At 35.4% G+C, this 20,888-nt stretch overlaps 2 protein-coding genes across 3 annotated transcripts; both read left to right on the forward strand.

The window, feature by feature from the left end:
* Window positions 1–926: 926 nt before the first annotated feature.
* On the forward strand, window positions 927–7,408 carry LOC147870063 (nucleosome assembly protein 1;3-like). Of its 2 annotated transcripts, XM_087336543.1 has the most exons (12): window positions 927–1,081; window positions 1,678–1,721; window positions 2,100–2,195; window positions 4,753–4,845; window positions 5,154–5,250; window positions 5,329–5,390; window positions 5,468–5,593; window positions 5,677–5,735; window positions 5,816–5,993; window positions 6,145–6,188; window positions 6,587–6,757; window positions 6,910–7,408. In XM_087336543.1, exons 1-11 carry the CDS (start codon window positions 1,024–1,026, stop codon window positions 6,714–6,716), a joined length of 987 nt encoding a protein of 328 aa, XP_087192669.1. In that variant the 5' UTR covers window positions 927–1,023; the 3' UTR covers window positions 6,717–6,757; window positions 6,910–7,408. The 2 variants fall into 2 exon arrangements, with proteins under 2 accessions (XP_087192669.1, XP_087192661.1); XM_087336535.1 differs by lacking the exon at window positions 6,910–7,408 and having other exon boundaries at window positions 6,587–6,829.
* Window positions 7,409–14,863: 7,455 nt separating this feature from the next.
* LOC147870064 (putative polygalacturonase) lies at window positions 14,864–18,053 on the forward strand. The gene is made up of 5 exons (XM_087336554.1): window positions 14,864–15,301; window positions 16,111–16,231; window positions 16,352–16,526; window positions 16,641–16,711; window positions 16,938–18,053. Exons 1-5 carry the CDS (start codon window positions 14,975–14,977, stop codon window positions 17,612–17,614), a joined length of 1,371 nt encoding a protein of 456 aa, XP_087192680.1. The 5' UTR covers window positions 14,864–14,974; the 3' UTR covers window positions 17,615–18,053.
* The last annotated feature ends 2,835 nt before the right edge of the window (window positions 18,054–20,888 follow it).

Genomic DNA, 20,888 nt, shown 5'->3' on the forward strand with positions numbered 1-20,888 from the left:
CTTTATTTTATTTTAGTTATGATGACTGGATAAATACTCATTTTGTTGTAAACCAATTGTCTCATGGACCAAATTTGGCCTTAAAAGACATTAATATATCTTTCTTTCTTTATTTCTCTTCTCGTGTTTTCTAGTTCCCATTTGTATTCATCACTCTCTTACTCAAAACCATTTGGAGAAAGACCTTATTACAATTATTACATGTCAAAAATGACGTATGGGACCAAAAGCGAATTGTTTTCATATAATGTGTGGACCTAAGCAATGCCTCTTGATGTTTAAGAACGTCAGTAATGAACTTTGCAAGTGAGAGTGACACTATGCTTGTAAACACATAACCCTTGTTTTGGAGCTATTGACACTTGACTTACTATGCATGCAAAAGCTTTCCAATATACGCACGATAAACATTTGGCTATCTTCTAATGTACTTGCAAACAACAAATCACATACATATAATAATAACACAATAACCACATTTCCCAATGCTCCACTAACTCATCATACCTTGTGATTCATTAGTGTACAAACCAAACAGAGTTTGTAATAGTGGCCATCATTGATGAACACTAGGAGTGCTACCAAAAAGATATGAAATTCCATCTCTCACCTGAAAAACGACATTTCATCTCTACATAGATTCAAGAAATCATATGTAGGTTCAATTGGTACCTCAAGTTCTTCTATGAGTATATGAAGATGCTCTCGAGGAGCGAGGGAGGGAGAGAGACATTATTGTGGAGGAGTTCCAGAGACAAAGATTAAATCGTAGAGAAAGAGAGGAGTGTTATTGGTAATCTTGTGGCGTCAATCCACATTTGAGGTTTAATTTTTTAAATTTCAATAATGACAGGGGTATGTTGGGAATTAAGCGAAATCTTTCTTGATGGGTAATAGGTATGCCAAAGTTGCTCTCGATTTTGATAAATTCGTTGATTGCCCCTAGGACCAGATGAAGAAGAACGTGTGCGGACACGTATAGAAGCCATATTCTGGATCTGCTATGTTCGGGGTTTCCTCGACATGAGCAAAGAACTGTCCTCCCCATACGCCGTGGACGACCTCCTTGCTTCAATTCCTGGTAGGCTCTTGTTTTCCTCCTCTTCCTCCTTCTCATTCTCCTCATCTTCTTTCTCGACGTGTTAAAGCTTTTGTACCATCCTTTGATTGAAGAAGATGAGCTCCATATACATCTCATGAGGTATAATAAATGAATGATATTTCAGCTATTTCAGGGAATTTTTAGTTAACCTCACGTGGATAATCTATGGAAAGAGTTGAAGAATGCTTGGGAAGAATAGTCATCGATCATGTAAAGATGAAGCATAATAAAAGAGCGTCATTCAAAGAATTTAAAGTGATCCTTGTGTTGATGATCCATAGATGAAAGGAATTTGAAGAATGTTTGAAAAGTTTTAAATCAATTCTGTAAAGAAGAAGCATCATAAAAAAGCATTTAGAATTTATAGTTTTCAAAGTTTTCCCATGAATTCTTTCGTAGATGATCTATATGGAAGGAATTGAAGAATGAGCATAATAGAAGAACATTATTTCAAAGAATTTTCAGTGAACTTCATATTGATGGTCTATGAAAGGAATTGAAGAATGTTTAATAAGTATAAAACAATTATATACAGATGTAATATTTAAAGGTTGAATATCTATACGTTTTCGTAGGTATTAGTGGTGCAAAACAAGCCAGACTTGCCAATGTCTTGAAGGTAAGAGAAAACATTGTCCAGCTGAAAGCATAGCAAAGTGCACAACATTTTTCTGAAGATATCTATCGAGTTTACAGACTCTGATGAACTGTTTGGATCTGAATTGAATGACCTTTCCTGTATATAATAGTATTCTCATTGTAAACTTTTATTGCCATAACTTCATCATTACAGTAGAATGAATATATGCTTATGCAACAAGTTTAGAATATCTTTATGATCTTCAAAAGTAGAGGATAATATTTTAGTCTTAGGACCTTTTGATTCTCAGTTATAAAAATAACAGTCCATACAAACACATGTATAATACATATTTATGTGAAGAATCTTGAGAAAGCTTGTTGACTTTAAGTTGGTTAATCCTATGTCATTACACAGGATAAGTTAGATAATTTGTCAGGTATCTCTTCTGGCTATTTGGAATCGCTACCGCAGAATGTTAAGAGACGTGTAATTATCCTGCAAGATTTACAGGTATTTCCTTAACATACATGCCTAGGTTTACATTTGATTAAGATAACTTAATCATTATATTATTTAAAGAGAATTTTCTGAATCTAGAAGGTGCTCTTCTGTAGTTTTCCTGTTTGTTGCAACTTGGCACTGCATCTAGAAGTTCTGAAGATGAAGGATAGTTTTACCTCTTACTTTCAACAATATTATTTACAAATTTAATTGATGCCTGAGAGAATATCTCTGTTTGCTGTACTTTATTGTGAATGGTTTCCATTTGCTAGTTTGACAATTGAGTTTGAAATAAATTAAGAGAGAGATTTTATTATCATCTTCAGAAGTCAATATGATCTATGAGACAAAAATATAATATTTTCACGTAGTACATGTGAAATAGAGTAGCAATTCTCAATATTCAAGAACTTTGCTACCGAATGTTGCAATTGAGAGTGCACACTGTAAATGTGATAAATTTGTGCAAGGATTGGGTTGGGTTGAAGATGGGTTGAAAGCATATTGTATGTGATCAAAGGCAAAACATTGTGTCAACATGTGGTACTTGGATTGCCAAACCTGTTTTAAGGAAAAATGTGCATAGTCAACTAGTCTCATCACTTGTGCCTCAATGTTCCGTCTCACATCAAAGTGAGTGTGAACTAAGTCGTATGGAAGCAATGGTTCAGATTGTACACAATGGGATGGACATTTTGGTGCTTTTGGCATTTTCTCATTCTTTCCCAACGAACTTAGAGAGAAGCACCAATGTCAGCAAAGTGTCTGGGGGAGGGAGAGATAGATAGATAGATAGATAGATAGATAGATAGATATATTATATTATCGTCTTCGGAGGTCAAATATGACCTATGAGACCAAAAATATTACATTTTACGTGATACGTGTGAAGGTGAGTAGCGACTCTCGATGTTCAAGAAGTTTACCAATGAATGTTGCAATCAAGAGTGCACATCGTGGTTGTGAGAGAAATTCGTGCAAGGATTGGGCTCGATCGAAGAGATGTGGAAAGCATGGTCGAATATGATCAAAGGCAGAGCATTGTATCAAAGTGTGATACGCAGACTCTCGAACTTGTTTAGGGTAGAGAGAGAGAGAGAGAGAAAGAGAAAGAGAGAGAGATTAATGTCTTTTAAGAGGCCAAAATGGCCTATAAGACCAAACAAGAGATTACATCTTAAGTGTTGTCTCATCTATGAGAACAACAAATCAAAATAAAATAAAAAAGTCTTCGGAGGTTAAATATGGCCTGTGAGACCAAAAGTATAATGTTTTCACATGATGCATGTGAAAGTGCATAGCAGTACTCGATGTTGAAAAACATACTAAAGAATATCACAATTGAGAGTGCACATTATCAGGAGAGAAATTTGTGTAGGGATTGAGTTTGGTAGAAGATGTGTGGGAAGCATAGTTGAATGTGATCAAAGGTAGAGCTTTGCATCAAAGTGTGATACTCAGACTCCCAAACTAGTTTAGGGCAAAATGTTCATAGTTAACAAGTCTCATCACTTGTGCCCCAACAAAGTGAGTGTGAACTAAGTCATATTGAAGCAATGGTTTGGATGGCAGACAATGGGACTGGCTCTAACATGTATTGATATGTGCGGTCTCCCCGTTGGCTGAAACTATGGTTTTGTAGTTAGGTGCAACATATGTAATATGATGTGTGAAACATGAGCCTCCACATTTTTCCCATGTCATGATAATAGGCTTTATAAGAAAACCTCATTTGTAGAGGAATCTATTGATGCATCGGGAAGCGAGTATTACAAATATACAATTGGAACACAAAATTTTGCTTTTATGTGTCTTTTTTATCTTTCTGCTTGCTTCTCATGCAATTCTAGGAAGTCGATCTGAGGTACTATTTTGTGTGAGAAAACTGTTATGAACAATTATAAGATGCCAAAGAGGCTAGCAACAACTTAACAATAGGCTGAAAAAAGAACTATATTTCTTTGTGGGTGAGAGTGGGTTTTGTAACCCATGCATTTACGAAAGGAGATTAAATATTCCTAGGTACATAATGAGTTGAAGGGGTAGATTGGAGAGAAAACAACAATACATTAAATGCTTTAATGAAGTAGTGGTTGGTTCTAAAAGTCAACTGTAATCAATGTTGGAATAAAGTAGATCTAAAGAGAGGAAATTTGCAGAAGGGAGAGATCAGTTTTGGGGCCATGATCTTGAAATGTGTATTGAACGACTCTTTCCATGGCCATGATCTCGATGGGAAGTTATCCTATCTTGTTTAGTGTGTCCATTTTCTCTTTTTTCAATGCTTCCTTGAGCTTAATCTTGCCTAAACAGTCATTTGCTTCTAACCAAACTTGCTTACATGTATTAACGTCATCATTGAGTTTTGCAACCTTTCTCTTAGGATTCTCATTCTCAGCAACAATAACTTGTAGTTTCGCATTCTCACTCATGAGTAGCCTAATATCTTCACCCTGATTGTTTATGTTTACTTTAAAGTAACAAAATGACTCATAGGCAAAGTCTCCGTCGTGGCTGAATTTGTTGCATTGAGATCGAGAATCTTTGGTGTTTTATGACTTTCCAGAAACAACATGATGAGCATGAAACAAAATTTATGGAGGAAAGAGCAGCTTTGGTTGCCAAATATCAAAAGTTATATGCACCACTATATGAAAAGGTTGTAAGTTTTTTCAAATATTTTTGTATTTGAAGTTATCCGTCATGAATTTGTATGTGTGATTTCTCTTTTGTCAGTTTCTGAACCATCTTTCATAAAATTTTCTCCAATGTTTTATTTATTTTCCATTTGAGTTGAACTGTGTTAAAAAGGGGTAGGTTGGAAGGAGAGATGATGACTGGGGATCTGCCAAAATAGTTGTCTTACTGATTTAAAATTATTAATGAAGTTTGTGGATTCTGTCTATCAAAAGCAAGAGATGACATGGTTCTAGTTACCGATGGCATTCTTTGGGTTGTGATTTGCAGCGTTATAATATTGTTAGCGGAATAGTTGATATTGAACCATCAGCAGAAGCAGAAACTCCTGAAGCAAATGTATCTAGTAAAGCAAATAACACTGAGGGTATAGAGAAACTTTGACCATAAGCTATATCATGCCAATCCTATTTTACCTACTTACGTGGGTTACTTGTTTTATCAGAGAAAGGAGTGCCAGATTTTTGGCTTACTGCAATGAAGACAAATGATGTTCTTGGTGAAGAGGTGCTTAACTTTGTCGTTTAGTCATAACATCAACTGACTTCTTGATAAATCATGTCTTAACAACTAAAGTTTTCCAGATAACTAAACGTGATGAAGGACCGTTGAAGTACTTGAAAGACATACGAAGTGTCAATCTGGAGGGAAAGAAAGGGTTCAAGCTTGAATTCCATTTTTCTGAGAATCCATACTTTAAAAACACACTGGTACTCTTTTAATTAGAAAGATTACTTATTTATGTTAAATTTTGGGTTATGTTATAGAACCACTCTCATCATGACTATGGCAGTTGACAAAAGTCTATAATATGGTTGAAGAAGATGAACCAATCTGCGAACATGCCACAGGGTAGGATTGCGTGGTCACATATTTAATGTTAAGGATAAATAATGTTTTAAATCTTAAAGTTTCAAAGTTGTTTTCTACAGGACTGAAATAGAATGGTACCCAGGGAAAAACGTAACACAGAAAGTTCTACAGAAGAAGCCTAAGAAGGGTTCAAGAAACACAAAGATTCAAACCAAGATTGAAGATTGTGATAGTTTCTTCAACTTCTTTGATCCTCCAAAGGTTCTGGAAGATGATGAGGACCCTGATGAAGCAACAGTATGTTTGCATACCTATGTGATTCTTTAACTTGGTTTTTGGATTGCATGTAAATAGTTAGTAGAACTAATGGTTTATTCCCTGAGTTTGATGTATATTCATCCATATTATCATTCTTTTTATGAGTGTATTACTTCTATTCTTTTAACAGGCAGAGGAATTACAAGATCTTATGGAACGAGATTATGATATAGGGTACATTCCAATATTAAGTTCTTATCATGGTCCAGTTTTTTGTTCAAAAATCTACTTTTAACTTGTCAAATTTCATGGTTTACTCAACTAGGTTATTTTATGTTTATGCCTGCCATAACGGCAGTATCTATTTGGTGGTATAGCTAGAGTTCACATTTCTTAGTGAAAAAGTAGGATTGTTACTTTCCCTTTTGTCTCGTTTCAATATACATATCATGGGACTCCAACAATTTATTAGTTGTACCCTAATTAAGGTATGATACTTCATGTCATTTATTTATTTATTCTTCACACCCCATGAAATAATACTTTTATCCTATACTCTATATTTCTTTCGTTCTCTGTTTTATCTAGACAGGTTTCTGACAACTCACAAATTTGTTATATTTTACACCCAGATCCATAATTAAGGATAAAATCATACCCCATGCAGTATCATGGTATACTGGGGAAGCATTGCAAGGCGAAGAGTTTGAAGAACATGATGAAGAAGAGGAAGATGGGGAAGAAGCAAAGGATGAGGAGTAAGAAGATAAGGATGATGACTACGAGCAAGAAGAAGAGACAAAGTAGGTCATGTGAATTTGATTTAGATACATTCTCATATTGATTCATTTTTATGTATTGTTTGACTTGCTCTACTGTCTTTGCTTATTTATGTATGCTAATGTAATTAAATAGTATTAATACGTATTGCTAACAAAGTAAGAAATATGTACAGATAATTTGTTCACAATCAGGAGAGGGTGAGCAACCACCAGAATGCAAACTACAGTAGATAGTTTGGATGGTTCATGAAAGATTCTTTTGCATTATTGTTAACAAAGTAAGAAATGTGTACAGAAAATTTGTTCACAATCAGCAGAGGGTGAGCAACCACCAGAATGCAAACTACAGTAGATAGTTTGGATGGTTTATGAATTATTGTTTTCCATTAATTGTTAGGCTTAACAACATATACTAATATTGCATGGTGTAGTTTGATTTTGACTTTAAAAGAATGTAGCTCATCGATATCTGATCCAGATATATTCCATTGTTTTTACAAAGAACTTTTCTGGAGCTGAGATATAAAGAATACGTGAAGAGTTTTCAAATTTTTTATTTGAAGATGTTTTTGGTTATGAATAGGATCATTGTTCACACATTGAACAGTTGTAGACAGTTTTACCAGAATAATTTGATTGATTTAAAGATAGTGGTTCATTTATTGAGCATTCTGTACTGTTGTGAAACACAGTCAAGATATTGTTTTTAACTTTCTTCATTGTCTCATGGTATGATGGCTAGAAGCTTGTTACTGTGCTTCATTTTTCAATGGGACAAATACCTTTGAACGCTACATGTATATTTGAATTTTTTCATGTTCCATTTTGTAAATTCCTTTTACATAGGTATAAGTTTAGATAAATTTTTGAAAGTTCAGAATCTCCTTTCGGCAGATAAATTTTTGAAAGTTTAGAGTACATGTAGGCTGTTTTCATGAAATTCTTAAAAAGTCCATAAAAAAGGAAGTACATTGGTAATTTCACCATTTTATCCTTGGTCTTTTCATGATCCTATTCCCTGAATTGTTTGATTTTCTGAGCCTATGGTGTAGAGTTGTAAATGCTTTTTAGGTTCTTTTCGGGAAACCTCCCTCAAGGGGCATCATTGACCACTTCTCCATTTTTGTTCTCTAAGTTGGTTTATTTTTCAAGTCGAATGTGTAGAGATTTACATGGTTATCACATCCTTCAAATCTTTCGAAAGTTATAGTCCCTTGTTCTCTAGAAAGGATCAATGCCATTAATCATGCTAAACGGGGTTTTGTTAGTATGCGATCAAATGTGTTTGTAGTAGTGTGGAAGATTGTAGATTTAGTTCAGACATACAAATTTTCTTGTGCCCATGTAATGTTGAATTACATCAATATGCATATAACAATGACTTGCCCATTGCTAACCAAGCCAAGACACTTTGGATGTATAATAAATGCCAAACTATTTCGTGTAGGGTTTTGTATTGCATTATTAGATAATATGTCAAGTCACCTAAACAATGTGATAGTTATGTCGTTGGAATTAGACGTTTTATGTTTGGGATTTATTGGGAACTGTTTTCATTGATGAATTCATTTGAGTCTAGTTACGAGTATCTCTCAATGAATACTTTGTGATGTGATGTTTAACTATAGTTAGTCAATTGGTGTTTAGTAATGACATCGATGGATATAGATTCTCAATGCCTATGTTTTCAACATCCAAAGCTCACATTATTGCTTCGTTATGACTTAGCTCACATATCCTTTTGATCTAAAAGTGAGGAGAGACTTCTAAGTTCTATCGAGGTTTTTCCCTAAACAAGCATGGAATCAAGGTATCGCATGTAAACACAACGTGCTGCATTTTATTACATTGAAGTTTGATTTCCACATTCTTGCACATATGCTTCTCACAATCACAATGTGCGCTCTCAATTGCAATACTTACAAATTAAAGTTCTTGAGCATCATGAGTCACTAGTCAATTCGACAAAATACTATTTCGAAATGTTTCACTTTTGGTCCCATGGGTCATATTTGATCAATGAGGACAATAATCAAAATTGATCCATCTATCAATCTCATGGCATTAAATAAGCATTTTTTAAGAGTGTGTCAACAAGAGACTCTAGTTCTCCACCTATTTGTTTAATATTAATATTATAAATAAAATGACAAAACGTAATTCGAAGTTAAATGTTATGACAACAAATTCGTTATATTTTCAGTTATGGTCATGTTTTTGTGGGGTTAAAAGTAATCTATTAAAAAAGAATAATTTCCAAAGTAATGGTATGTGTACTTTTGTCCTTTCCCACACATATTTCCACATACAAGCTAATAGGGTAAAGTTATTCTCATACACAATCATTAAAGTACATTACTTGTCAAGGTTTATGCATAGTAAGTAATAAGATTGAAACAATGGATTATTATGTTTGATATGATAATGAAAACATATCCTATTGGCTAAAACAACTGTAGTCTTATAATGAATCATATTTTGCATTATGTTTTACATACCTTGCTTGTAAACTCCAATATATGTGTGCAACAAAATAATTTGAAGTAATGTAAGATAATAGTAGTTATGACATCTTATTGGAGTAAGGAGATGGAACCTTTTGAGTTATAATGTATAATAAGTTTTGTACATATAGCATCTACTATTCGCTTGAGTTAAATATTAGTAATACAAGTATTTTCACATGGTAAGTTGTCTATGTTGAAGACGTTGAATTCATAAATTGCATGGAACCCAAAAGAATATGACTTTCATATGTTTCAATGAGAACAAATGCAAGATTTTAGCACAACAATAAGTACGTGTGTACAAAACTAAAGAAAATCTTCAATATCAATGAAACAATCTAAAGTTTGAAGGACACCCACATTAGCTACAGTACTATGTTATGTTTCCTTCCATTGCAATCATGAATATACCTTATATTTGTCTTTTTTAAAAGAAAGTACAAATCCCCACAATCTTGAAACATTGAAGTTGTGACAGGGGGATGTCTATTCTTGTAAGTGTTCAAGAACTACTTTAGTTAGTAATACTATAGTCAACTAACCCAATAGATTATAACTTGGTCATGTTCCCTTTGATTGGTTTTTACATGTTTACATTTGTTAACATGGCCTTTAGGCAACGGTATTATTTTCTCAACCCCTTACTCTTGATGGTGATTTGTAAAGCTCACGATATTGAGGTTGCAAAGCACAAAGCCTCACCCATATACCATCATGTTTACATGTCTAACTTTAAGAATTTAATAAGGTAAGCTTGTGAATCGATCATCCTCAATTGTTTGATGTGTAAAGAGTCTTGTATAATTGTGGTATAGTATGTAATGCCTTGTTTACGTCCTTTTGCACATTTTGATCGTTAGTCTAGATTTTTGGTAAATTTCCCATTCAAAATTTATTGACGATAACCCTGCCCCATTCATGCACATTTATGCAATGGTCTTTTTATCTTTATTATAGTTAGCTTACCCAATTGATAAGTGTGTTGACTACTAAACTTAGTCATTGGTTCATGGTCTAACGTGCATGTCTCTCTACAACACGATACATATTTTTCTTCATTTACTAAGATGCCATTGTGGAATGTAGGGGTGAACGCTAAAGTCTCTCTCTTTTCTTTCTTTTTTCGTAAATGTATGTTTATATTAAGACAATCATGACAATACAAAAAACCTTGCTATCAAAACTACTTCAAAAGTAGCAATGTGGCAAGGACAACCTTCTAAGGTGCTGCAATACAAAACAACACAAATGTAACTCATCTAGGGACAATTCCCATACAACAACATAATTGTGAAAACTGCCAGATCAACTTTCCTCTTATCCTACATATCTGTTGAGATACTCCAGAAAGCCCATCAAATAAGAAACCATTCCGCAAGTTCCAAATATACCACATGCCCAAGTACCTCAAATAATCAAACACATGTCTTTTGTACGACGATTGATGAACATTCTCGGCACAGGTTTATATCTTGCTAGGTTACTAAAAGTATATGGACAGTTATATCACAATTGTGGGGGTCATTGACTGAAAATGTTTTGTCACCTTTTCAGTGGGGTTTCATTGAAGCTGATAGAGTTTTACCATCCCCAGAGTAAAGTCTCTCTCTCTCTCTCTCTCTCTCTCATGAAAGCACCCAATTATATTAATAAACATGCTTAAAAAAACTCTCCAATTGTACTACAACTAAGTCATGCCACCATTGTGTGGGTGGTGGGACATGTTGAATCACCGGGAGGCAAGACAAACACTCCCCTAATATGCAAATCAATATTATACTTTGGAATTGCTACTAAATAAACCCATAATTGGGCTGGTGGATAGTAATTGTTGTACTTCAAGAATTCCCAAATTCTCTGAGGTCGAGCCTGAACTATATCTCCTACCTTTTCAATCTCCCAACAAAACAAGCGATTAAACAAATAGCACAAACTCTCTCTCTCTCCACAATATCTTTTTTTTTTCCCAAAAAAATCTCTCCACAATATCTATCCCCCCCCCCAATAAAAAGAAAAAAACATTTACGTTCCTCAACAATTTCAATTATGCATACGATCAAATGTCATTGATAATTCATCAACCTCTTTATTGTGAACACACACACACACACAAAATCATAGTGGAATTGTTACCCTACCATATATGTGCATGCTTCATCAAATTCCTTCCTTTGTGAGAACTTTTTACATTGGAGATATGTTGAAAGAGAGGTTTTGAAATTCCCAAAAAGTAAAAAAAAGGGAAAAGTACCAGGATAACCCTAGAAGTTCGTATATTTACCAGAATGCCCCAGGAAGTTCCAAATTTACCAAACTACCCCTATGTCCAAAAAATTACACTTTATAAAGTAATTATACACTCAAATATTTGGTAAATAGGGCTAGTTCGGATCCATTTCTTCCATATTTGGTAAATAGTGCTTGTAGATTTGAGTGTATAATTACTTTATAATGTATAATTTTTTGGACATAGGGGTAGTTTGGTAATTTGGAACTTCCAGGGGCATTCAGGTAAATAGACGAACTTCCAGGGGTATCCTGGTACTTTTCCCTAAAAAATGGATAGTGTAGGAGAGGAGTGTTTTCTTGCCCTTGATGATTTTTTATTGTAATATCTCACATTACCCAAGGCCAAATAACCCTATTGTCGAGTTGGGTAAGCATAAGCACATCATGGCCCAACTATAACGTTGATTTAAAGTGAAGTATAAGGACAAGTTGAGATGTATCATAACCTTGAGGGATATTTTATGTGAGTGTGTCTACGAGAAAACACATACGATGAGTGTATTGTAAATGTGGCATCATGATGGAAATATAATATATACACACATGAGATAATCAACACATGTTTAACAAAGGACAAACAATGGTTCTTTGTTAAACAAGTGGGGCAACATACTGTCAACTACTAGTGAGCCCCATAAGCCCCAACTTCACTACACACTATCAAAGAAAAGGGAAAAGCAACCAACATTTGGGTGTTGCTTAATACATTGGCGGGGTGGCGTGACAAAGCCACTCAAGGGATGTCAGTGGGCTACATCTCATCGAAAATGAACGTTTATTTATTTATTTGATGGGTTGGCCAAAGACAATAAAATGAAATCACGTTACTAAATTAGGTTCATTTGGCCAACAAATAACATGGAAAGATGCCTTTACAATATGACCATAGTTATCTTTATTTAATGTTGAGGGCAATAGCCTATGTGTAAGAATCCATAAGTAAATCATTTGTACGATGATACCATGATAAACAACCTTAGAGATGCACATTGTTTTGTTTGTTCAACACATTCGCCAAATAGGCATGTAATGATATTGGACCATTGTTTTTTACTACTCAAGAACATAAAAACCAACCATGAGGTTGTAGTCCAATTTCTCCATCCACCTTGCAAGATAGTATCGTTAGATTCCCATGTTGTCAACTACAATGGAATATAAAAAAGCAAAATACTATGTTCAGTCTCCAATAATTCATGTGGTTTGATCAAGCCAGTTGAGTTTTGTTAGTTACGCAACTCCAACTTGGGTCTTGTTACCCCTTGGACACATAAAGTAAATTTAGGTAGTCGACCGCTACACAACAACGAGAAACAATCTAGAAGACACTGATTCAAGTTGGACAAGTAGTGGCTTGGGCAAGCTTCGAGGGCCAAGCGACCCTACCATCTTGAGTACTAGAAAAGATCAAGTAAAACCAAGTTGAATGTTGTCAACCGCCAAAGAACACAAAAAAACATGAAATTGTATATTAGAATGGCTACTTTCATATATGAAGGTGCATATATTACATGTACAAAAATGCATTACATAAAGATAATAAGAATGACTATGCTATACTACTAGTATGTAAATTGTAAATACAAACATACAAACGAAACATTGTGCATCATACACACCATACATACAAAGAACACAAAGTGCATCATATATCAATGCATGATGTATCGATATACATGCACACACACACTACTATATATGTGCCGACACATGATACATTAGATATCAAAGGGACTAACTGATGACGGTATGTGCACATTGCACATAATCAAAACAAGAATCCACGATCGGTCATATATACGACAAGAATGAACACCCGATTTTCCATCATCGAACAAACGGTGTCTACTGAATACTCCCGTGCAATCCTAATTCAGAAAACTTCTAGAGATATCCTCAGGGAGGGAGAGACATTAATAGCATTACCATATGATAGATCTAGATCCGGGGACAATACAACGGGTAAGAGAGAGGAGCACATGATACATGAGATACACAAGAAAAGCGAGAGCTCGGAAACAACAACGGACAATAGAGAGGGAGGGAGGCAGGTGGCAGAATAGGTACCGGGAATGATTACCCGAAACATGGAAGTACGTACGTGATGGAGAGGCAAGAGATACATAGTAGTCATACTACAAGGGGGGGCGACTGTTTTTCGGGCGGACGAGAGGAGAGAGAGAGAGAGGTTAAGCAATTAAAAGCGCCATAGCCAAGAGTGGATTAGGTGAGAGTGGTGTGGTTACAGAAAGAGAATGAGAAGGAGAAGAAGAATGGAGGATGGAGAATGGAGGATGGAGAAAGGAGAATGGAGAATGGAGAATGAAAGGTGAGCCACAAACAAACAAAAAAACAAAACAAACAAAATACATAATTATCACCCAACAAATAAAAAGACAAAAAAAAAAAACATTCTCCCCTGTCCATCCTTCCATCCATTCCTTCTCCTTCTCCATCTCCTTCTCTTTTCTTCATTCTCTGCCTTTGCCTTTGCCTTTGGCCTTTTGCTTCTTCTGTCTCTTCTTCTTCTTCTTCTTCCTTCCTTCATCCCTCCATTTCTTCTATTCATTCATATATTCATTCACTGCCTCTCCTTCTCCCTCCCTCTGCCTTATCGTATATGTGCGAATTAAGCTCCTCCTCCTCCGTCTCCTCTGCGTTTCCTTCCTCCTCATGAAGGCTCTCCAGGTAACACACACACACACACACACACACACACACACACACACACACACACTCTCTCTCTCTCTCTCTCTCTCTCTCTCTCTCTCTCTCTCTGTTTCTAAATGCGAGAAAACCTCAGGATCGCTTCATTAAACTCTATTAGGCCGAGTTTTAGTGTTAGGTTTAGTTTTAGGGCCGCCTTTTTAGTCCTAAGATTAGGGTTTCCCCCTTTCTTCTCAGAACTATCGTCTAGTTGTTATTTCTCCAAATTTTGGGTTATGAACTTTTCCTTCCTCTTTTTTTTTTTTCTCTTTGAATCAGAGATCTAGATTCTAGAACCGTTTCTTGTCTGCCCCTTTCTCTTCTTGTAATCGATTTGTTTGAATGAGTTAAAAAATGAGCTAAATAAACAAAATGTATCTATCCTACACCAATAAAAGGATATTCTCTGTTGTCACCTGATCGCGATATAGCTCCACCTTCTTGCTGATCGTAGCTTTTTGCTCCTCTTTCATTTCCTTTAAATCGAATCTCCGGCAGAGTTACATAGCTAAAAATTGGAAGTTGAATATGAAAATAAGCTCTGTTTGGATCTCATCACGCAATACCTATGTATCATCGGCGTCATCATCATCATCATCATCTTCATCTTCATCTTCATTTGCAGGGAGCGGGGGACCTTCATTATCACCAGATTTGTTGTCATCATTGGATTCTTCTTCTTCTTCTTCTTCTTTTGATCCAGACATGTTCAGTCAGTGCAGATACCTCGGGTGATATGTCCATGGGGGAGGAAGCTATGAAGGAGAAGAAGTCTTGGTCTTGTCCCTCCATGGACATGGATTTGCTGTGCAACACTGTGGAGGTAGGAGCCATGTTCCCGAGGCCACACTCGGTGTCAATTGTGGAGTTTGGAGCAATCGGCGATGGGATTACCCTCAACACCCATGCCTTCCAGAATGCCATCTTTTACCTCCATTCCTTTGCAGATAAAGGAGGAGCTCAGCTGTATGTGCCCTCTGGAAGATGGCTCACGGGAAGCTTCAACCTCACTAGCCATCTCACCTTGTTTCTTGAGAGAGATGCGTTCATACTTGGATCACAGGTAGCATATATACACATATCTCTGTATATTATGTGTATATATATGTTTTGTATATGCATGTATAGATGTGTATATGTTTTGTATGGCATATGTATGTCTGTATTTTATTTTCTGAATATATACACACTTGTCTTGTTGTTTTCCTTCAGTTATCCATTTTGCTTCTTTGATAGCTTTGGACAGTTGAGAAATTCTTGTTTGCTTATTTGATCGTATGCAGTGGCTGAAGAAATTATGCATTTATTATGGGGAAAAGTAGCATGTGGGAAATATACTGAATCTTGATATTCAAATTGCTGGGAAATACTGTCATGGAAAAAAGAACGAGAGATTAAAGAGTGCCTTCAAAGATGGCTAAGAAGTATCTGCTTAGCATGTAGAAAAAATGAGAGGTTAATATTTCTAAAAATCAAATCTTCATCTTCAGATAGCTGTCTGTAGTTGATTCAGCAAGCTGTGAATTTGGAGAAAGTAATGAGAAATTAAAGCTTGCAGAATCAAACTTGATGCAGTAAGCTATCTGTAGTTGAATGGTGGGCGCTTTAAAACAAAGAAACCCATGTGTATATTCTGAAGGGTTACATTGAATTTAACAATAATTTGTATACCAGCTACCCACTTATGTCTTTTAATGTGTATAATGCATGGTTGTGTGCTCTTTTAACAGAATCATACTTGGCTATTATATAATGTATGCTCGTTGAACCATTATTCAGATATCCAAGCATTTAGTAAATATTCAAGAATGAAGAAACTGCTATAGGTTAAATAGTACATTTTTGAATTCTGTTTCTCTCCCAAATCTTCAGGACCCAAAGCTATGGCCAGTCATCAATCCGTTGCCTTCATATGGACGAGGAAGAGAACTCCCTGGTGGAAGGCACATGGGCCTCATCTATGGGCGAAATCTTACTGATGTGATCATCACAGGTTTCTTTCTTATAAATGCTAAAAAAGCTATAATTTTTCTTTCTTCTTGCATACTAGAGAAGGTATGTGTATGTGTACTTAGATTACCGAGTTGTATATGTAACAATTGTGAATCTTTAGGTGATAATGGAACAGTGGATGGTCAAGGTGATGTATGGTGGGAAATGCACCGAAATAAGAGTTTGGACTATACTCGTGGCCCCCTCGTAGAACTTATAGATTCGACAGATATCATAATCTCAAACCTTACATTCAAGAACTCACCATTTTGGAATATACACCCTGTGTATTGCAGGTTGGTCCCTTAATCTTATGTGTAGATATGTTAGTGTTTATATGGAGTTTTGCATACATGTATATACATCATCTCATTTTCCTATGAAGATATGATGGCATTATGTGTTTGCAGAAATGTCCTAATCCAGAATCTTACTATTCTGGCTCCACGTGAATCGCCGAACACTGATGGAATTGATCCGGGTAAGAAGTAGTTTTTAAAGGTTTAGAATTGTCATATTATCTCTCCTAACATATCCACTGGGGTTTTGGCACTATATGTGAAAAAATGCTGGCATTTAAGGGAAAATTCCATGCCTATGGAAGGATCTTGATTCTCGTCAATCAATGAATGCTTCTTTCTATTGAGAAGAGAATGAATAGTCTTATCATCTCATAATCTTGTGCTTTTTTTTTCTTTATCATGCAGATTCGAGTTCCAAGGTATGCATTAGAGATTGCTTCATTAGTGTTGGTGATGATTTAATATCGATCAAGAGCGGTTGGGATGAATATGGTATTGCCTACGGTCGCCCAAGCTCGGACATTGTGATCCAGAACATTGCTGGGAGCACACGAGCGAGCTCAGGGATTGCTATTGGCAGTGAGATGTCCGGAGGCATTTCAAATGTCTATGTAAACAACATGGTAGTTACTCATGCACATGCTGGAATACGCATCAAAACTGCAAGAGGGAGGGGTGGATATGTAAAAGATGTCTACATTTCTGACATCGTTATATCAAATGCTGATGTTGCGATTGAGCTCACGAGCTTGTATGGAGAGCACCCAGATAGCTACTATGATCCTGATGCCCTGCCAGATGTGGAAGGGATAGTGATTGAGAACATAATGGCTTCAAATGTTACAAGAGCGGGCAATTTTCAAGGTCTCGCAGAGCTCCCTTTCCGGGATATATATCTCTCAAATGTGTTTATAAACGTCACGTCATCACGCCTAATGTGGAATTGCTCTTATGTGGTGGGCTATTCGGAATCGGTCTTCCCTGAACCTTGTCCTGAACTCGAGCAAGACCCATTGAACATTCTTCATCCATGTCCGATTAATAATGATGACGACAGTAAAAGCAACTACGGTGAGCTCTAGCAAATCGAGGAATGGGATGAAGTGATAAAAAAAAACGACTTTATTTTGAGTTAGAATGGAATGATGAAAGTTCACACATCTTTCGGCATTATATTGTTATTGGTTGGAACTTGTGTGGGAGGAGACTTCGAAAAAATAGGTGAACGAAGGAGAAGGAATTCATCTTCCCGATATATCTCTCTACAGAACTATGTGGGTCTCATTTGTTCCTGGCAGATTCTTGGAGATTGATTCTATTTTAAAAAGATAGGCATATATTTCTCTCTATCTACACACTGATGTATAAACAAAAGAAAACACACAATACACAACAAAATGGGTTTACATTCATTTTGTGATCATCATTGCCATTGCCATTTAAGGGGGCTTTGTGACATAATTCGTCTCTTTAAGAGAGATACACCATTATTCATTCAATAGCAGAGGTTTTTGTTTTTTTCTTCATTCAATTAATGAGAATGTTTCATTGTACTAAGTGACATTTCATCTTCTTTTGGATTTTTTCTTTCATGAGATACAAAAATAATGTTATTATTATGCCCTGTGCACCGCCTTGGTAAATGAATAAAAGAAAAAGGCTCTGCTTTGAATCCTGTAATCTTTCTCTTTAGTTTTCATATAACGAAGTCCCATGTAAAAAGAATTTCTTCTCATAACTACAAAGATTTTAGTTTATTGAGCTTGTGAATGTTATTATGTATTAATTTTTTATGGCATTATTTCTGGAACGATGACTTCATATTTGGCCAAATGATAAAAGACTGCATGTACTTACGAGTAGGCCAACCACTTTATATTGTTTATTGTTAGGCATACATTTTGTGCATGGACAGATGTTGATCTAAATTTTGCGGGGGTGACATAAAACATGTGTTATATATATATATATAATCTCTTCTGCTATTTAATGAAATAGGGATGCCTTTGCAATTCTTGAGTTAAATCAAATGTATGAATATGCAGCATTGCAAGCAATCACCGGAAATGTTTAGCTTGATCCAAATTTGTACATTATTATCCCTAAAAGTTTTGGAGTAAAAAGAGTTGCTTATGAAGACAAAGACAAAGGAACTGTATATAAAGTATGCGCTCATGATTTACATTTTCTTCTTTATAAAATGTGTAATCTTGAAAGAGTGGCATTCGGCAAACACAAATATCATGAGCTTATTATCGCAAGTGTTTCACTACCTTTCAGAAAGTTCAATCTTGGAAAAGAAGGGGGACCTGAAAATCATGGAGTGAGCATGAAAATAAGGGTATGCTTCTTTCATTGTTCAAGAAAAAGTAGTTATAACCAATTGGCCTTCTTCTCAATTTTCATAGAGGTAATTATTTGCAACACTATTAACACCGTGCTTTATTATTTTCAAAGTTTCTATATTATTATATCTCAATTTGATGGCCACTATTTCCAGCAAATAAAATTCTTGTCACCCACTCATTTTTGAGCAATTGTATGGGATGTAAATACTCCTTATTGCTCGATTAGGGTTTGGTTGTGGGACTATAGCTATTCATGGTTTGAAGTTTGTTTTAAAAATTAAGAAACTATATTAGAATAAGGTGGAGCTACAATATATGGGCTATTTGGATATTAGGAAATGCCACTATGTAGCCACTAACTACAACGGAAACTCATTGACATTCACAAAGAAGTGAAGGTGTATACACAATATTAATGACTAAACTTGTAAATTTGTAATTATGAAATTCAACCCTAATTCACAATTCACACTCTTACAAATAAGTTGTATAACTATCATCATGCAGATTTGGTATTTTCTCGATGTGTCATTAACTTTCTATTTGAATCATGTTTACATGAGATCATTTGAGCTCTAGAATATCCTCATATTCTTATCTCGATTGAGCATGTAAAACATAGAAACACGCTTATCTATATGTAAAATGTGGTCAATATCACCTTTGGCTATAAATACCACCTAATGGGTCTCAAAGAGAACAATTTAAGGTTGATTATTCCCAATCAAATTATTCTTGCTTGTTTACTTTTGTGTTGAACACTTTTGTCCCCCAATAGCTACGTTATAAAAACATTAAAGTTTGTACATGACTTCCTTTGTAAACATGGCAAGAATAGAACTAAGATTTGAAGGAATTAATGATATATAATAATCTTAACAATCATCCAATTGACAAAACCACTCTCCACGTCTCAATGACCATTTTGTACACGACCTTTGAGATATGTGTGTATTACTTAAATATGCGTGTATCACACACAACATGACAATAATATTATTATTGTCATGTTTTGCAGGAGTAGAAATGTGTCGTCCCCAAGATGTTACTACCTGAATTACACTTCTTGGCGTTCTCTCACATTGAGGCCATGTTGGGGGATTTGTGCTGCTTCGAGCAAATTAACATACAATAACAAAAAATTAATAAAACTAACTAAAAAAACTGAAATGACCATAGTGATTAGTGGCGTCTTACATGGAGACAACTCAAAGTCCACATATCTTGTTGATTGGTGGAAACACAACTTCACACCTTATTCCAAATATGTTGTTTTAGGAGTAGTATGATGAATTGTTGTCTAAGTGGTTTTGTAGGATGTTACTCCTTTGTAACATGGGTCAGATATCCTTCACCAAAGGTAGTGGTCGGAAAAATGGTAGTGAACCGCAACGAGTCAATGGTTGAATCAAATATTGCCGAATCAGCTAGTAACAACACCAAACTTATTCTGTATAATCAAATTACAACACAGACACTGTATATTCAATAAATATATGTCTAGTAAGCATCCCTTTTACAATGAACATGCTCCCTTTATATAGGAAAGTGTGGAAGTTACAAATTACAATGTCATCCGACAAACCATTGGACATACCTTTTTGGATCTAGAAATTACAATGTCATTGGACACACTGTTCCGGATCTAATATTATCTATTTACATTAAATCTACATATTTAGGCAATGCATAATTATTTTGGCCTTTGGCCCTTTCACACTTCTTTTTGGCCTTTGGCTTACCCCTATGGGCAACATAGGACATATCTATTGCTCCTATTATCATTATTGCACTAATTTGTGTAGGTTTTTGTGATTTTAGTGAGATTGTCAAATCATCTTGTATGCCTTGGGCGCTTATAGAAAGCTCAACCGATAATTTGTAGTACTTACAACATTCCTTGGTAGCAGCAACAAACACTATATACAAGATTCTCCCATTTAAGTATTGTGACACATGTCTCCCTTGTCAGGTTTTTTTACCTAGTAGTTTTGGTAAATATCATACC

The sequence above is a fragment of the Azolla caroliniana genome, unplaced genomic scaffold (genome assembly GCF_043228905.1).
Source record: "Azolla caroliniana isolate FFs.n. ecotype wild unplaced genomic scaffold, voAzoCaro1.0.p SCAF_1, whole genome shotgun sequence".
NCBI classification, from domain to species: Eukaryota; Viridiplantae; Streptophyta; class Polypodiopsida; order Salviniales; family Salviniaceae; genus Azolla; species Azolla caroliniana.